At 42.4% G+C, this 19,018-nt stretch overlaps 1 protein-coding gene across 6 annotated transcripts in view; it reads left to right on the top strand.

Annotated features, from left to right (window-relative positions):
- Positions 1 to 16,276: 16,276 nt before the first annotated feature.
- Positions 16,277 to 19,018, top strand: part of CREB5 (cAMP responsive element binding protein 5) — a 258,082-nt gene continuing 255,340 nt past the window's right edge. Inside the window, exons 1-2 of one of the 6 annotated variants that reach the window (XM_048302737.1) lie at positions 16,282 to 16,366; positions 17,343 to 17,429. In XM_048302737.1, the coding sequence (XP_048158694.1) occupies positions 17,427 to 17,429 (3 nt within the window). In that variant the 5' untranslated portion in view covers positions 16,282 to 16,366; positions 17,343 to 17,426. Of the gene's footprint in view, positions 16,367 to 16,605; positions 17,430 to 19,018 lie in introns of those variants that run through there. The other 5 variants (XM_048302745.1, XM_048302771.1, XM_048302755.1 and 2 more) reach the window with 5 other exon arrangements.

Below are 19,018 nucleotides of genomic sequence, written 5' to 3'. Positions count from 1 at the left end.
TCATGGAAAAATCTACCAGCAGCTCATACGTCCCTTACACAGCAAAACTGGAACTGGTAACACCTAACACAGCTCAGTCACACTTGTCTTGTGAAGCTTTAATCACCTTTTACACTGCTCATGCAACAGCAGGTAAGTAAATAACCAAAAGGAAGCAACTCAAGCGGAGCAGTTCAACAACCTCCCATGTCTCCTCTGAGCTGCAGTATCAGTTGGGCCTTTGCCCTGGGGGCCATATTTCCCTGGGAAAAGCCAAGAAGATTGTTATATCTGGACAAAATACTGCTTTTCTTTGCTGACATTTCTCTTGAGGGAAAAGGTGTTTTGAAGAAAAGTTAAGCTCAGAATATTAAGCCTGCCTCAAATGGATGTGTCACTTTTATTGGAATTCTAATTAAACATCGACTCATAAAAAAGAATACCTTCCCAATTTAAATATGGCTAGCTCTCATGTCTGTATGATTCCAAAACTTATGATGACAGATTAATGACTAGACTGAAAGTCTGTCATAACCTGGTAGGATAAAGCTAATCCAAATCGACTATATGCCATGATTTTATGACACAAAGTTATTGAAAAGTACAAGAATAATTAAGTGGCAATATAATGGAGGAAGCATTTTTCTGAGCTCTGGCACTGTGGACAGAGCCTGCCACCTGATATGGTTGGTTAGAATAGCAGGTCTGGAGCAGTAATACATTTTTATGCTACTTTTTAAAGAATCTGTGGCTCAAGTAGTCCATCACTAAAATTCAGTCTGAAAAAAATTGTGACAGCTTTGGCAGTTATAAAACAGAGGTGCTTTGTTTAACTGGGTGACACTAATTATAGGTAAGAGCTCTATAAACACACTGCTTTGTACTCTGGAAGCTGGACAACATACAGTAAAAGTCTGGCATAACAAAAATGTCATCTATAAATAAACAGAAAATAACTGCATTTTAATTGAACACCAATAAGAAAGTAGGTTAGGGGAACTTAAGCTTAATTTTGAGTCTTTGTTTCTTCCTTCAACAATGTTATTGAAAAGGTCTTTGGAATACCTCCATCTGGGTCTTTTGGTGGCATCACTTATATGCAGGCTGAGCTGTGCACTGATCCAAGCTAGTCAGTTTCATAAAGTTGCTACTGTGGTCCAAATCTCTGTGTCTGCTTAAGACTGACTACAGGGACAGAGCAAGTGCTTGGTCTAATGATGACCAATATCAGAGACAGCAGTCCTATCAGCATTACATTCTGTCTGAGCCAATGAATCCTAGTAAGAGGCTGAAGTCAGCTTACATTTGGTTTCAGGACAGAGCTAGGATCCTTGCACAAGCCCTGTACCCCTCCATGCAGACATACCAACTTCATTAATGCTACATGGATTTACCTGCCTTGTGCTTTTCCTTTGAACAGAGGAGATGTATGCCAAGAGATGTCACTTTCTTCTTTCTTGGTTGAACTGAGAGTGGCTGAGTATAGGTGTCTGATAGAGATAGAGAGAGATCAGACTGTTAGATTAATTAATGGCAAGTATTATATACACTGCAGGTGAGATTCATCTCCACTATCCTGTATGTCTGAAACCTACATGAAGCTTATCTATGCTACTTATCCAGAGTTCTCTGTAGTTGGTGGAGGCAGTAGTGCTGCTCCAGAGGATGAGTTACCACATGAGTAGTAGATGCTTATGCTGTGTTATGTTGCTGTTGTAGAATAGCTTTTTAGTTACTTAAAAATGCCTGAAGTACTGTAAGTATGATGTGCTTTGTCAATGCTTTACACACAACTTATGACACCTGGCCTTAATATATTTCAGACACTTCAGTGCAAACCGTATTTTAAGTATTGCCATAATGAATATTAATGTAGAACAAACTAAAATGTAGAGGTGTTCTGGTTTGTAATTAGAAATATGTGTTCTGTACAGGTGAAGTATGTTTGGGATAGGTGAGAGAAATGCATGCAGCAGAGGTCAGGGTGGTGTGTGGCTCCTTTGTCAGGTGCTGAGGCACTACAGTGCTCAGCACAGCTCAAGCCCCTGTAGAGCAGGCTGGACTGTGCCTGGGTGGCCAATGTTTTATCACCTGAATGCAGAGTGAGGGAACAGATATGCTGTTTCCCTTCATCCTTGAAAGCCTGAGTTTAAACAATTTCTTGCCATTTCTGCAGAAGGGCTAACTCTAAGTCACTTCGAAACGCCTTCCTCCCCCAGATCCACCTCTCATTTCACTGCATTTTGGAAATCCATCTGCAGATCTCTGTGGTGGTGGAGCTGAAGAAGCAGGCAGTGAGCTCTTGGATGCAACGGAGCACCCAAGAAGCTCCGATGAAGAAAGGTGGCTGTGGCCTCTGCTTATGGGACTTTTCCAGTCTACCTCAGGGCCCAGTTTATCGAGGATGGTTTCCATGTGTCCTTTTATTCCAAATCCCATCCTAAAGGCCCAGCTATATTTTAACAATCTGTGAAAACTTATTGTAATTGTTCTTCTGTAAACAGCGCGAACAGCGAACAGCAATCATCCAACCCTGTGGATGTTTTCGCAAGTTGTATCGGCCATCAGTCACAAACTCAGTAACAGCACAGTTGTGTGGCAGACACCGCTGTGGACAGCGGTAGGGACCTGCTTTCCTTCAGCTTCTGGTGCCTGCCTCCCCATGGCACCCGCTGGGGCTGCTGTCCCTGGCGCTGCCCGGGAGCCGCGGCCGGTCCGTGCCGGGAGCGGCGGAGCGGGAGCGGCAGCAGAGGGAGCTCTGCGATGGGGAATGGCCCGGGCGGCCCGGCAGAGCCCAGCGCGCCGCAGCCCGGCTTTGCTCCCGGCCCTGGAGAAACCGAGCGAGCCGAGATCTGCCGAGAGCCCACCCACCCCTGCCGAGCAGTCACGGGCAGCGTTGGGATCCTTTATTTACCGAGGAGCAATATTGCCAGCGATATCCTAGCCGTCCCCACGCTGGGATAGCGACGTGACTTCAGTTCTCTCTCGGAGTTTGACCCTGCAGCACACGCCATAGAAACGCTGCACAGAGATGGCATTTGTGTTGAAACACTGACCGTGGGACACCAGTGCGAGAGCAGATGGGCCGCAGGCAGCGTGGGCAAGGAAAACCAACGGGGTGTGCATGGCAGCTGAGGCACCTCGCACGTTCTGAGCATGACACGCAAGGTGAAAGGCCGAGGGGCAGTAATTACAATTGCAGGAATACAGTTGGAAGCCTGAGTGCTTTCTTGGGATCAGAAAATATGCTTGTGTTGTTGGGAATGAGGGAAGAACATAGAAAAAGATATGAAATAAATTAGTTAAAAACTCCAAGTGTATTCCGAGTGGGTTTTCATGCCTTTGTAATTGCTGTACTTAAATTACCAGGTATATCTCTCATTTCAGTAGACACTTCTCCTAAGTTTTCAAATAATATTTAATTAATATTTAGTTTCTTTTACACTACTTGCTGCAGAGCAATAACAAAAATTTAGGATAACTTCTTTTCAAAACACAACCAAACTAGGTAGCTTACTCTTAGAAAAGCTGAAATAACTGGAATACTGCGAGCTAAGCAGCTCACAAAAAGTGTGCTAGTTACAGCTTTGTAACATGGACATAAACATGAAGTTTTATGTGCCTTTCTTATATTACCAAGTAGTATATTTTAAAACTCTAGTTTGCCCTGGAGTTGTGAAAAACATTAAATACGTTGCCAATTGGAAATATGACTGTTTACTTTAAGTGTCACCTGTAAATTAAAAATTAAATAGAAAATCAAACTGAAAAGAGAAATTCATTAAATTGAAATAAGCCCAAGTGAATAAGTGCAATATCTCACTCAAATGAAAAAGCATAGGGCAAGAGCTTGTTTGCTGGAGATTTTTGTCCTCCCTGTGTAGTTTTTGTCCGACATTTCTAAATGGTATGAATACTTACAAGTTCTGGGTATTTTCAATTACTATTGTTAGACAGAAAACCAGCTCCAGTTTCTTCAAACCTTATTTCATTGAATGTGTCTGAGTCATAGGAAAAGTCATTCCATCATGTCTAGAAACTGTTTTTACTCAGAGCACTTGTCAGGAAAGAAAATAAACAAGTATTAGTTCCTGCCACCATTCATTTCAGAACAGTTACAACCAATATAATTAGGTCTCAGATTTTTTTTTTTTAAAGGTCTGAATGAAAAGATATAAGATTATATATGTCAGTTGCTGAGCATTTGGCATGAACAGCTTTTCCAACACTTGCTCTGGTTATTATAAGGTTTGAGTTGTAAATGACTGCATTCAGCAGCAAACCTGTCAGGCTGGAGAGCTTTTCATTAAATGTTTGATCTAGAAATTTTTAATCAGTGCACAAATAAAACAAATTATTAAAGCACTACATCAGCTGCAGTATGTGTAATTGGGATGAACGGGGTGATGTAACTGGTGGGGAACAGCACAAGCATTCTTGACAGAAGGCCTGGAGCTACAGAACTTGTTACCACTGGAGATGAAACAGTGCCTGAGTCTTAACCTGTATCTTGAAAATGGTAAGATGCACCTATTAAAGACATTCCCAAATAACCTGGTGATAAGTCATGTACCTTGCAGAGCTTTGTTGGAGAAGCTGGGGAGGGATCACCTTGTAGAATATCTCGTGTTTGTGGAATAACGCTGGGATGGAGCGTGTACTGAAAGCACATCTGATTTTATTCGTAAAAGGAAAAATAAGCATTTTATATTCTTAAGCTTTTTACTGCTGTTCTCTGTCTTAAGTGAAGGAACTTTAGGAAGCTATCTAATGAAAACTATTTTGTGATTTCAGTACATTAATCAGGGGTAGTAGCTGTAACTGCACTGAAATCAATGGACCTACTATGACTTCAGTAGTTGAGATGCTGATACAAGTTATATTAACATTTTAACTTAAAACCAGGAAGTTTTGTAGATAATCTGGTTAGTGAAATTTCTGAAAACATCAGCAATAAGGTGTTGGAAGTACACTAACAGTGAAAAGGGTAGCTAATTTAGATTAAAAGCCAATACCACAGAACAATCAGATACAATTTTTAGGGTGGTTTTGTTTAACATTTATAGCTAGACTAAGATACAAAATTTCTAATTTTTAAGTTTAGTTTCTTGTCTTCAAAGAGTTTAAGTTAGGAAAGAATACAAAAGCAGGGAGTTACATTTTGCTCAGAAGTCTGCAATAAAGCTAATGTTTCATGGCTGAGAAATCTGCCTTTTGTCACTCTTTCAGAGACTGCTGCTGCAGGTTTGTGTGCTTGAAGTCAGCAGTTGGGGTTGCTCAGTGAATATTCCTATAGTTAGACTCATGGGTGAAGTCTTATCCCTATCCAAATCACCAGAATTTTTACTGCTCTTTTCAGGGGAGCCAGAACTTTGTTTTAAAACATTAAATTTGGCAGCAGCAAGGGATTTGTGTACCACAGGGGTTACTGTTGGCCTTGTGCTGGGATGCCCATGCAAACTTTTGAGTGCTTTCATCTTCAACCTCAGATATGGCAGAGGTAGAAAAACTTGAGGTCTGCTTCTGATCCAGAGCCTCACAAGTCAGAAACAACAGGAAGAGAAATTGGTCTTGAAATCACAGGATGCGTCATGGTTAAACACAGCCCTTGTGACAAAAACTCAGTGCAGAAACCAGATCTGGCTCTTGGTCTCTAGAAACACACAATGACTAATGCTCACCACATGGGAAGGCGCCAAAGATAAATGAAAGCAATTTTTGGTCAAATATCTTTAAACTCCCACATTTTAATTCTGCATGGCTGCCAGTCTTTGGTGGTGTCTCCTTGCAGGATGAGGGACCCGGAGGTGTTGGAGCACCAGCCACGAGGGCAGAAATGGTGCCGAGGGGCTGTTTTTAGAAAAATATGTCTTTAGTGCTTTGTAGGATAAGGGGATTAAAATGTTTTATTAATTGGTTTGATGGAAGCTGGTTTGGCCATGGTTCTCTAGGCCAAACCAGCTCCATGTATAGCTGTGCAGCCTCAGCTGGCTCTGCAGCTGACAGCTCTGACAGAGGTGTTGTGCCTCCCTCCCATTGTGTCCTTCTGGACCACTGTAGGGACAGAAAATGTGGCTAATATAATTTCCCATCATCTTTAGTCTTCAGTTCCACTGTATCTTTAAAGTAAAGTGTTTCTTTCATTCTTTTTTCCTTGTAATTTTTTTTTTTTTAATTTATGCCTTGCCTTTTGAACAGCAATTTATATCCTGTGTGCCTTATCTCAGGTAAGATAAAAATAGTGGCTTCACTCCATCAGTGTAATCAGTTGTGTTAATATCTCTGATTGTAGGCTTGGCTCAGAGTTTGCATTACCCCATACAGGCTGTGTCTGTGCAGGTACAGTCTATAGATACCTTTAAAAACTACCACACGTATAAAACCAAAAAAATCTGAAGGATGAGAGTAGTTTTTAAGGGATATTTTAGAATTAAAAAATTCATTATGTTTTCCTTCGTATTACAAGTCTTTAAAACTTATCACTTGAAATTGAACAACTTAGTGTATTTTGTCTCCTTTCTGTATAACTTTCTAAACACGCTCAGACAGAGTATAAGCCAGTGCTTATATATAGTGAAAGAAGTTCCCAGTTACAGAGTGAAAATCATCCTGTGTTTCTCTATATGGTAAACAAGAATATAATTAGATGCTAGAATTTGCTGCCTTTAAAGAAGGTTGACTTTGGTATGGCCAAGTATCTAATAATATCCCTGTTAGCTCTGATCAGTTTATTTCTTCTCTGATTCCCTGAAGACCTCCCCACATGCTACACCTCATACTTTGCCTGGCTATTTTCTGCTCCACTTGCAAGACCAATGTTTCCAAAAGAAATTAAACTCTTTAGGAAGTGCTTAGGTCCCTGTTTCAAAGTTACTCATTCTTTTCTAGAAACACTTAGCACCACCAGAGTTCTAGACAAACTTTCTCTCTGTTGTTTCATTCCTGAGGCATGGACAGCCTCGGCATTTTTCTGTGCATGTATTTTAGTAACACAACATTTCTTCACCGTCTCTGATTGTCGTACCTGCTGTTCCCTATATGTCCTCCCCTGTGGGGAAAAACTGGGATGCAAACACCAAGTCAGCAATTCATAGTAAAACTTGTATGAGAATCACCACGTCTAGGATTTCAGCAAAAGTTTTCTTTTTCCCTTGCACTTCCAGCAGGCTTTTTTCCATTTCTTAGGGCTTTCCACAAACAAATTGATGTCCCCATCAGTTATAATTGCATTCTTTTATTTTACTGTCCTGCACACAAATAAGTTGTTACATTTCATTTCTTTCCTAGGTATTTTTGGTAAAGAGAACCAGCTCTATCACTCTCTGGCCATTTGATTTTCATTCTAGCCCTGTGATCTTTACAGCCCTGTTTATTCCATGCTACCTTGTGCAGAGCATCATCGGATCTCCTGGCAAGGGTTGTGTTGTTTTTCTTTCCTGACATTAGCTATTTATCTTTGCTACTGAAACAATACTTGAGACCCTTTAGGAGCACAGCTTCAGAAAAACAAGTTCTCCCTTCTTCCACGATGCATGGTTATTCCCTAAAGGCATTTCTAGTAAACCTTGCTTTAGCTGAATGATTTTTAGTGGTGCTGTTTGCTTAAAGGAGCTAGGTAATCCATCCTGGATATATAAGTGCATTCATCTTTTCTAGCAGCAGAGACTATGAAAAGTTGTTTTATTTCCCATTCTGATTTCTTTCAAGCTCAGATGTGTCCACTCCAGCTATACAAATGGTGACAAGGGGTACTCTCTGCCTAGTTTGTATGGTGGTTATTAAGGTAGAATTGAAGTTAAGTGGGATTTTTTTGAGCTAGAAGGATGATATTTGATTTCTATGCTTCTCTATTATTTGCTCATATAGACCCCCCCACCCATCCATGCTTCCTAGTAATTTATTGACAGGGCCTTGAGAGACTTTTAGGCTGACAAATATTCCATGGATTTACTTTTATTCTTATTCTTACAAATGAAATATATAACTTTCAACAGAAAGAGTTAATTTATTGTCTCATTCGGCATCAGGTAAGTCTGAATTTCAATTTCTTGTTTATTTACATAGCATGCTAATTTGGTGGCTAGGGCTGCTATTAGCTAAAGTTCAGCTATGTCTGAATAAATGTCTTATTTATTCCTTTGTGTAATATGTAAGAAAAATCCCTCCATGAAAATTCCAGTGCATTTCATGCACCTTGTATTTTAGAAGCCTTTTAAAATTTGTTTGTCTTGAGTATTGCATTGCAAATGTAACTGTCACATACAGTGTGTTGTTTGGTCTCTGAGGGGAGGGAAAGGAGAAGGGGAAATCAGGTTCAAAATGTGTACTGTGTCTTTTGTCCTACTTCTCAAATTTCTGTTGCTTTCATAAGTCATTTCTTCTTTTTCACACTACTATGCTGAAGATGGAGACAAACTTAATGCATTTTAAAATTAAATAAATGACCTTCAAATACTTATCTGTCTTATTTTCTTGCATTGTCATCTAAGATTAATGACTTTCAATTTCAAAAGTGAAGATACTTGAATGCTTCTCTCTTTTAACCAAAGAAGAAAACATGCAAAAGAAACTTGCATAATTAAAAAGTGAATAATTCAGAAAGAGATTAAGTTTAAATCGATGAATTTTTTAATACCAAGTATGGAACATGCTTCAAAAATCCAATCTGGAACTCACCTACATACAAATAAAAGTTATATAAATGTTTTCTCTAGGAGTAACTAGGAGAGGCGTTACTGCCTGAGTCTCAAGTCTCCAAAATATTTGCAAACTACTCCAAGTATTTTGCTCTAGTTTTTTTCCAATGTAGTCATACATTGGACCCTGTTACATTTTAATAATTAATTACAGACACGGGATGAAATGTTGGCCCCACTGAATCCATGGGAGTTTTCCTCTTAACTTCAGTGAAGCCAGGATTTTACCCATGGAGTTTCATCAGCAAAACACAACAAGCCTGATTCTGTACTTCAGCTAAAATAAAACCCAGGACATATTCTGTGTAACAAGAATGAAAGCAAAGCCGTACCCTTTCTAAAAAAGGTTTTGCTCATCTATGTGATTTTGACTAAATGCAAGTTTTTGCACCTGTTGGAGTAAAGGCAATAAAAAGTAAACCTGCTGTTGTTGTTTTGGAATGTGTAGCTAATTTTGTAATACATACCAGAGTTGTGCATCCTAAATTTAAAAATTGCAAGTTTATTCTTTTTTCATACACTAGTAATATAATCTCTAAGTCACATGTGAAAGTACCATGTAATTTATATAGTCATGATGTCAGCAGTATATTATGTAAGTTCTTAGTGGCAGATGAGGTTTAGTAGTGCAGACCGATTTTTGTTTTACTTAATGTGACTTTTAGCAGTTTTCCTCTTGAAAAAAAGGTTTTTTAGCCCTTGGATCACCATGGCTTTTTATTTCTTCCTGATAGGGCTGTTATTTAGAAGTGTCTAAACCAAATCATTCTAAAAAAACATTACTGACTTTCCTGACTGATGCTTGTGTGAAATGCTGGCAGTGCTGCATGGCAGCAAACACTTTACTTCTCTTGCTGCAATATCACAATTACAAATTCTGCAATTACATGGGAGCTGCTGGGATTATCCCTCATCATCTCCTTCTCAGCTTTTCAGCTAGAAAATAAGGCAGAAGTTTGACCCTCCCTGCACAAAGGCTATCTAAGCAGACTATGCAGAGAACTGAAAGAGGGGTTGTGAATCCACAAACTGTGCAGATCTCCATTACAACCACTCTTCAGCCCTCACTTGTGTGCCAGAAAATGAGCCCCTGGCAGTACACACTGCTTTCATAGAGTACCTGCACATTCTCACACAAAATATTTTCTCTTATTCTGTTTCAAGCAGCAAAACCCATGAAATGAGTAATGTGAAGGTGTGAATGAGACATCTTTATAGCACATTTAAAGGAGGAGGAACACCTTTGTGTCTCTGACATTCATGACATCCCCAAGAAGAGAACCAGTAGAAGACAGTCTGTTAAAAAAAAAATTACACATAAAATGTCTGTAAGATCTTTTTGCCACATGACTCCGTGATTTTTATCTGTAAATACAGCTGTAATGTTATTTGAGTCCACTAATAATCAGAGATGTGACAAAATGAGACAGATTAGAATTAGTATTTTTTTCCTTCTTGTTTAAATACGGTTTCTAAATTAGGCTCTCAGAAACAAAGATGTCATACCTTTCAACCCTTTTTTTTTTTACCTCATTCTGTTCTAAGACTAAAAATACAACAACCCACCAACTTCAAAAACAACAACTCAATAAACTAAAACCAACTAAAATCCAGTCAGAGGTCAAAAGTCTATCTAAACCTCTGTATGTGTCTAACTGGAGCTACAGCGCCTAAAAACTGTTTATCAAATTAGTCTTCTATATCATGCACATTGAAACAATTAAATTATTAGGAAAAGTATTCCAACAAGCACAGCATTAGAAATGATAAATACAAAAGAAGTCACGCAGGATCTCTGTGGAAGAAAAATAATGTGAATAATTTTGTTACCTCATGCCAAAGAGCCATGAAATAATGGTGTCTGAGTATGGAGGAAACAAAGTGTTCTTTGAATTGCTGAGAATGTAGAAGGAAATATAAAGTCTCTCTTTTTGGTCTTCTGGAACAGAACACATGGCACACAGCTACAATGAAGAGATCATTCAGGTATCTAGGATCTGACCTGCTTGGAGAACCACTGTGTACCTGCTTGCCCACAAGAGGTGAGGAGTTAAATGGCATTGTGTATCAGAGCTGAGAGAATACATATGCCTTGCGCAGGTATCAAGAACACATGTACATTGGGATCTGAAGGAGAGGAGTTTGGTCAAACTGTGCTTCCTAACATGCTGGCATCACTCATGAATGGAGCAAGAGAAATGATGAAAAAAAGAGGAGACAATCCTCTTTCTTGCAGTCCTGGGCCTCGTGTGCTTCCTCACTGTTGTCACCAGGTTGAGGAGGCCAGCACACACCTTTCTGCATGGATTAGCTTCCATCTCGGGCTTTTCTGTGAGAAGGGCTGTGCTTCTCCATTATTATGCTCACTCTTTTTATGTGGCACAAGCACGACCTACGGGTACCCTTAAGTTTACCAAAAGAAAGGAGAAACATGGAATAAGACTGATTTTGGGTAACTTAAGAAGAGTGAAAAGCCATCATTTTAAGTGTTGCTTAAAGCTCAGTTAGATGCACCCAATCAACACATCTTAAACAATGGATAAAAGCCTGTGGGTCTAGAGCAAGCCTCCTTCCACCAGCTAGCTCTGTGGCCTCTCAGTAGTAACACACATTGATTTTGTCCTACAGACACTCAGCAGTTTAGTTCAGACAGGGGAGTTTGGTGTCATGTGATTTGATACTTCACAAGCAGCCTTCCAGGAAGTGGAAAAGAAATGGCAATTTTCTGGGCTGTGGCTTCTGCAGCACAGATGAGGTGAAATATGGGCAGCTCCTGCTTGGCTCATCCAACTTCAAGTCACTTTGCCTTTGCAGATGAACTCTATCAAAGAGAAGATGAATCTCCTATTAGATCCATTTTCAGTGCTCACATAATCTTGTAAAAACCAGGAGGTACTGCTAGGCATCTTTATTTCCAGAAGGCATAGAACTGTGGCAATTAGTACTCTTATGGGACTAAATGTGCTCCCATGTAAATCCATATTACAGATGTATGTAGAAACCTTCCCTTCCAAAACATTTGCTTGCTTTGCCTGTACTCCTGCTGAGACCTGGCTCTCTATTTTATGTCACCTGCTTAAGACACGAATGTCATTAAGAAAAAGTGAGACCATCAGATGAACGGGTGAGGAGATGTACGCAGAGCACAGAAATGCAGATGTGACTTGCTTGGCATCCCACAGGACTGTTTCACATCCCTGCAATGTATCACACTTCCTTTCCTCTCCAGTCCACTCAAGAAATGATACAGTTGAATAGGAACACTGCTTACCATTTACATTTCAGCTCATAGAACTTTTAAAAAAATATTTGATACTACTTCTGGTTAACTCTACTTATTCACCAGTTTCTGTCTCAGCTTTAAGACTAACCTGGTACTTCCTAGTGAGCTCATGAAACCATAGAGAATACTTGGTTCCCTTTGCTGATATCCCATTCAGTCTGTTACTAAAATAAGGAGAGGTGAGGTCTGAACAGAGATGTAGCAATTAAGAAATCGAGCATTTCATAAAAACAGCAGAATTACATTTGTTCAGGATATCACTAGGATTATTATACATTAAATAGCATAATTTGTCCCCCCCCTTTAAAATGCATTTTACTATCACCATGGATTAAAGCATATGTTAAGATCTAGAAATCAATTTTTCCACTTACCATTTTATTTCTTAGGCTTCACTTCTGTGTGACTAGTGCTGAATTACTTTTTTTTGTGGATAGTTTCACATGATAAATGCGGAGATGTGAAGTTTTAGTAGCACGTAAGGATATGAATAAATTACTGTTTGATTAGACTAAAAGATATTGCTGAAAAGTACTTGTAACAAGATAATTGCAAGTGCCAGGGCTGAGAGTAACACTCAACACTGGCAGCAGCGTAGTTAAACATCTGGTTAATGATGTTATAGGAAGAATGGGTATGTAAAATATTCAGCTGTACCAGCAGTAAATATTCATTTTATGCAACAGCAATAGTGACTTGCTGAGACTGATATTTGACATACAAAATTCCTATAATTATTTTAATATCTTTACTTCCCAATGATTTTAATGATATGACAAAGATTTTAGGTGTTTGCTGAAGCAGCACTACTGTCATTTACTCTCAGTCAAACAAAATGTCATTCTAACTCCTATCACTTCAAATGTCTGAGTAGTTTTCATACCAATTACGCTACTGTTGTAAAGAGTGTGTTCTTTTGAGGTTTTATACTTACAGACTAAAACTGACGAAGACCTATATGGTAAACATTTGTTTAGAATACATAATACAGAAAAGTATGTAAGTAGGGATTTTGCCATCAGAAGAAAGCAGCTTTATAAAAGCCTATGTATAAAAATAGAAAAGCAGCATATGACTTTGTACCTTTAAATTAGTTCATGAAAAAACAGGTAGTGCCTCATGGAGTTGATTGCTCAGTACTTTTCATTACAAGTTTCTTCAATCTCTTAAAATCATTGCCAAGTTTTGAACCATTTAGGATGGAGTTTTCCTGCCCTAGGCAGGAATATTTTGGAAAGCTGGTTCCAAAATTCAATCACTCCTGAAGCAATATTCCGTAAAAAGGAAGTTTCCTTGCCTGACATTAACCCGTATCTCACAAGTTGGTGTTTTTTGTTCGTTTGTGGGTTTTTTTGGGTTTTTTTTTGGAACACATAGTGCTTTTGGAACAGGAACCTGAAGTTCTGCAGAATGATCATTTTGCTGTTCCAGGAGGTGCCTTTGATTAGACTCTAAGATTTGTTCAAATTTGTCCCCGGTATAGAGCATGTTCTCAAGTTACGGCTTGTCAGCTGAGCTGTGGTAACTGACTCTGTGTACATTCCTCATTTGCCGAGTGGAATATGCTAATTCAAACCACCTTTAGAGGAGTTCATATTAAAGAGTTGTTCTTCACAGTGACAGCACACAAGCAGACATCAGCTCAACTTGAAAGCAGTAACTTTTCAGGCAGAGGAGCGTCTGTTGTACTCTCAACATCCCACAGTTTAAATCAAGAAAGAACTTGGCAATTACATTTTCTCAATGTCCTTTCTCTGCTCAGTGTCCCCAGGCTGAAGGCATCGACACATTTTCTTCTCTGTGAACTGCTCATCCACCAGTGACTGAAGTGAGCATAGAACAAAACAAAGCTGCATCTCAGTGCTCTTTTTCACATCCCCATTGAGAGATCAGAGTGGTTGCCTTAGGACAGAGAGAAGGTTGGTAGCAGGCAAAAGAAAAATGGAAATAGAGAAGTAAAGAGCTGGAAGAGGGAGGAGAGCAACAGAATCTGAGGTTGGCAAGTGAAGCAGAAGTTGGGCATGGGGAAAAGCAATAATATGTGACACATACTGCAGCAGATTTAAACCTCAGAGGAACCGTTGACATTATTTTGTACTTATTCTCCCCCCCCAGGACTACAGCTCATTTCAAGAGTCTTTCCTCGGGCCCTGAGACTCATATCATGAACCCAAACCCTCTCTGCTCCGCTGTCAGCGAAAACCAAGGTAACCACCTATCAAAGCATTTGTCACCACCCTCCAAGGGGCAGATACACACAAACTGCTGCCACAAGCTGCCTGTCTCTTTAAGTGGTGGAGATCTGTCCAAATATGTACGTGGCAGGTAAAGCTATTGAGCCAAACAAAGTGGTAGTTCTGTTCATCTTGCTTTTAGGATCTTTTTTTTTTTCATGACACCCTGGGCAAGGCAGAAGGATGTGGAGAATGTTCAAGTCAGGAGCTGTAAACAAAAAGTATTAAATTAAAGTACAGTAAATGCCCAAAGTGGGCCAACTTTTTTCCTCATCATAATCTGTGTACAAGTCACATGGGGTCTACAATATCATTCATAAGAAAGGATCACCTCTAGATTCATAAAGTATGGCAAATACTTCAGCTAGCATTTTGTTTCCTTCTATTTATGTCAAATTCCCCATAACTGAGTATGCTACAAATGTAGCTGGCAGCTTTGGGCCCTCTTATTCTTGACTGGCATCTGAATTCTCCATTGCCATTTGCAGTTTGGTCTCATTGAGAAAACTGGAGAAAAACAGCACTGCAAGCCCAGGAAAACCCATCGATCAACCGCGGTCTCAGCTACATGTCTGTGAGAAGTGTGAGTACATAAATTGTACGATGAAATCTCAATGAGAGTTGCAGAGCTGTTTCCTGCACTTAAATCTTTTTGTCATGGCCTTAAAAACTTCTTTGTTTGTGTATGCTAAAACCCTTCCTGTGAGACAGAAATAACTGCAATTATTAATTTAGTCATCTCTGTAGTTCATAATTCCAGGACGTTTAGAGGTAAGGCACTTTGCACTCGATATGCAATTTCCAAAGATAATACCTGACAAAACGAAGGCTTACAGTGACAGCGTCATTGAGCTTTATCCTAAGGAGTTAAATGAGTTCAAAACCTATCATCAATCACTGATAGGATCCGCTTCTGTCTGCTTAAATCCTGTGTAAAGTGCCAATGAATTGTTAAAAGCTGAAGATGATAATTAGACAGCCTAATATAAACCTGTGAAAGAATGGTATTATTAGGAGTAAAGTGCTGTATTATTGCCATTTGTAAAGTAGTTCCCGATTTTGGCAGTACATGTCATATTACTCTCTCCTCTGTTAATGGAGTATCAAAGAAAAACCAAACTAAGCAAGCCATTGCAGATTCTGAGACCCTCAAAACACTGAGGTTTCCTCATGAGACATTCCAGGCTTAGGTGCTAAAACACTGCATCAGAATTAAGTCATACCTCCTGGCATGAATCAGCTGCTAAATCCAGTTCAATCATGTGTATCTTTGACATGAATACCTCCTGGATAACTGCAGTGTGGAGTTAGGTGCCAAAGGAACCTCCAGACCCAGGTGCTAGAGGCACTGTTGAGGAGCATTAGGCATTGAAGTAGTTACAGGGTGGAACAATAACTGTGTCACCGGTAATCGTCCCAGACGACGACACAGAGACACTGCCAGCTAGGTGCAGAATGTTTAAATGTTGAAAAAGCACTGAGACACTCGATTATATCAGTTAAGATTCTTTGTGACTGCGCAGCTCCAGCGCCACTGGTTCCGCCGCGGCATCAAACCCTGCCAGGCGGACACGCGTGGACCGGGCACACCTGGGCAGGTGGACAGCGGCGCACTCTCCCAAGGCTGCAGCTCGGGACGGAGCTTTCCCTCCCTTCTCGGACACCGCGTTACTTCTTAGACACTCTCTAGATAAAAAAAAACCTCAAGCAAACAAAGCCGAAAGAGTTCGGGGCTGCAGGACCCGAGTCCCAGCTGAGCGCGGGCCTCCCCTGCGGCTACGGCTCAGCAGAGGCTCCGCGCCTGCCGGAGCTCGGCACGGCCGGGGACCGGTTTCCCCCGACTCTCCCCGTCTCTCCAGCGCCCGGGCATCGGTGCCGGAGCCCAGAGCCACCACTGCCCGGGGCACTGGGGGCGGGACGCCGTTTCCAGGCTGACTCACGCCCGCTCCGCCCCGCACCCCACGGGGGCGGGACCGCCCGAGGCCGCGCCCCCGCCCCGCGCTCCCGGCCCCCCCGTCCGGCACGGACCGCAATGATTTAGAAGTTCAGGAATCCCACGTGACGTCACGGAGGGTGATGTAATGCTTCTCTAAATAGAACGTATTGTAACCGTCCCTCAGTCCAACGTGGTTCCTCCGGCCGCGCTGCCGGTCCCGTCCCCGCCGCGCCGGGCGGTAAGTTCCTAAAAATACGGGGCTGTCCCGGGAAGGCGCCCGGCGCGGCGCGCGGCGCGCCCCGCAGCGCACCCCGCACGGAGCCGAGCGCAGCAGGGCAGCAGCGCCGGGTGCGCGGCTGGGGAAGGGGCAGCCTGCAGCTGCAGGGGCTCTTCCCTCCGCCACCGCATCTGCTCCGGAGGCGGCAGCGCCGGTCCCCGCCGCGCCGCTGCCGGGCGCGGGGATCCCGCCGCTCCCGCGTCCCGCCGTGCTCGGGGAAAGGGGGGCGTGAGCGACCCCGCGTCCCGCGGAGGGTCGGGCAGGGCAGAGCGGCGGGGGGCGGGAGCGCACGGTCGCCGAGACGCGGGGAAGCCGGGTTCCCCGCCCGCACTTCAGCGAGTTTGGGAAGTCTGCGCGCTGCTTCCCGGGATGGGATGGGATGAGATGGGGCGGCTGCCGCGGAGCGCAGGCAGCACCCCGCTGGTGCTGCCCCGAGCGGAGCGGGCGGGTGGGGGCAGCTCCCGGCGGAGGCACCGCGGCGTCCCCGAGCCCACGGCGGGCTGTACGGCTCCAGCCTCCGTGTGCCCCGGCAGCACCCGGCGGTGACAGCTCGGCGGCGCGCTGCCCCGCCGTCCCCTCTCCCCGTCGCCCCCAAAACTTCTGGATAAGTTTCGCGGCCGCGGCTGTGCTTCCCAGCGAGCCGGGACCAGCCGGCGGTGGCCGCGGAGCGGTGCGCGGGGTGGTGCGCGGCCACGTTCCCCGTGAGACACCCGGGTGCCGGGCTGCTGCCGGCCCTTACGTCATGCTGCGGGCCGGTGCGGGGCTGATGCTCCGCTTCTGATGCCCTCGGGTGCGGGGCGGGGGCGAGTGTTGACACGATCCCCTCTCTGCAGCCCTCCTTTCCCTTTACAGCCCCTCTACTCCTCTCATCACCTCCCTCCCCAGCTCCGTGTCCCCCCGCCACTGTCCTCTCTTACAGGGGTCTCTCTCTCCCCAGCGAAGTTTTCAGGACGATAAGAGCTGCAGGAGTGTAAGGGGAATACTTGCTAAACTCTGCCTCCTCTATTATTTATATCCGAGCATGGTGAGTGATCCTTCATCTCCAGGGCTCAATATAAGCTTCAGAATTGGAAAGAGAGAGGTTGTTTCAGAGATGGGGGTAGGAATAAAGGAAAATGACATGTCCATATGTTGTTTGGTTTTTCTTTTTCTTTTTTTTTAAATCCAGACCAGTATGAGAAGTGACTTAAGCAGCAATATTAGAAGATTTCCATATATTACCAGTAAGAAACAGTGCTTAGCTAGATGAAATTGAAGCTTGAACAGAAGCATAACAAGTGCTGTGAAGCATCTTACTTGGGCTTTTTTTAAGACTGCAGTTTGTAGAGAAAGATTCACCCGCTGGTGTGCACCAGACTTTCCTTGTCTGGCCATTTGGACAAGCAGCAGTGCGTCAAGGAGCAGTGGTTTAGGAAAACTTTCTTGTAAGATACTCTCATGCAGAGATAATCCAGAAACTGGACTGAAAGAAAATTGAGTGGTGGAAAGTGAGAGCCGAATGCAAAATCTTAGGGTAATTTGTGGGAATTTTGCTGAAGGAGGTATGCTTCCATAAGGGTACGGTTTATTTTCAGTATGTAAGTGTACAGTGGTGAAAGTCCCCGGTCAGTGTTTTGTAACTTTCATGTGGCAAATGAGGTTGTCGGTATCAAAAGCTGGAAATTCTTAATAAAATGGCTAAACTCCTTATTTGTGACTCCTTAATCCTAAAGGGAGCTGTACAGGTCGCAAAGCACTAGGGAAAAGTGTGATTAATGATCAGTGATTAGTGATAAGTGATTAGTGGTTTTATTCAAACTGTTACCTCTGACCAGAAGCACACATCAGAGGATTAACAGGCTCTTTAGATAAATGCTCATTAGTGGAAGGGGGAAAGCAAAGATAATAGGCATGCACACAGGGACAACTTTCTAGGAAAATCATTCCTGTCTCTGGCATAATAAGCTCTATTAGCAGAAAGGCTCTTTAATTTAAAAGTTGCTTTTATCTTGTAAATCAAAGATAGATGTAGAAGTTTGCTGCGCTATTATAGCCTAAATTTTCCCATATCCACTAGATGTGGATTATCTCGGTAGTGATATTTTATTAAAAAAAACCCACACCACAATTGAATCTGTAAGAAACTGAACATTCCCAAGGGCTAAAGCCCTGCATCCCGAGGCATCTGCTCCCAAAGCCTGCTGGCAGCTAACTAGATGGCGCAGTCCTGTTCTGTGCGAATACACACTCCTGGGTTATGAACTTAGCAAGTAGCAGCTTGCTAGGTGTCCTTCAACACTTATAACAAAGTTGATTCTGTGCTGGGTTGGAGGCTAGACAGTGCTATGAGTTTGTAGTCACATTTTCCACTTCAGTTAATCTAGGGAGTTAAAGGCTACTGGAAAAATTAGCCTCATTTACTGAAAGAGATGGTGAGAGAAAGAAGAAGAGAATGAGAGAGGGGCAAATAGCTACAGCCTGGGACATAACTCTTGATTGCACTCTTTTGTACTGCTTAAATGAAGTACAGTTCTGATGGCCTTAATTAATGAAGCCTGAAAGCTCTTAGGAGTTTTTTCCCCAGCTATCACTGGCAAAGTGAGTAGTTTTTTTTTTATAAGTAACTAAAAAGAA

Source organism: Corvus hawaiiensis, chromosome 1 (assembly GCF_020740725.1).
Source record: "Corvus hawaiiensis isolate bCorHaw1 chromosome 1, bCorHaw1.pri.cur, whole genome shotgun sequence".
Classification (NCBI taxonomy): domain Eukaryota; kingdom Metazoa; phylum Chordata; class Aves; order Passeriformes; family Corvidae; genus Corvus; species Corvus hawaiiensis.
The sequence above is the reverse complement of the archived record's forward strand: the minus strand, read 5'-3'. Positions and strand labels throughout refer to the sequence as shown.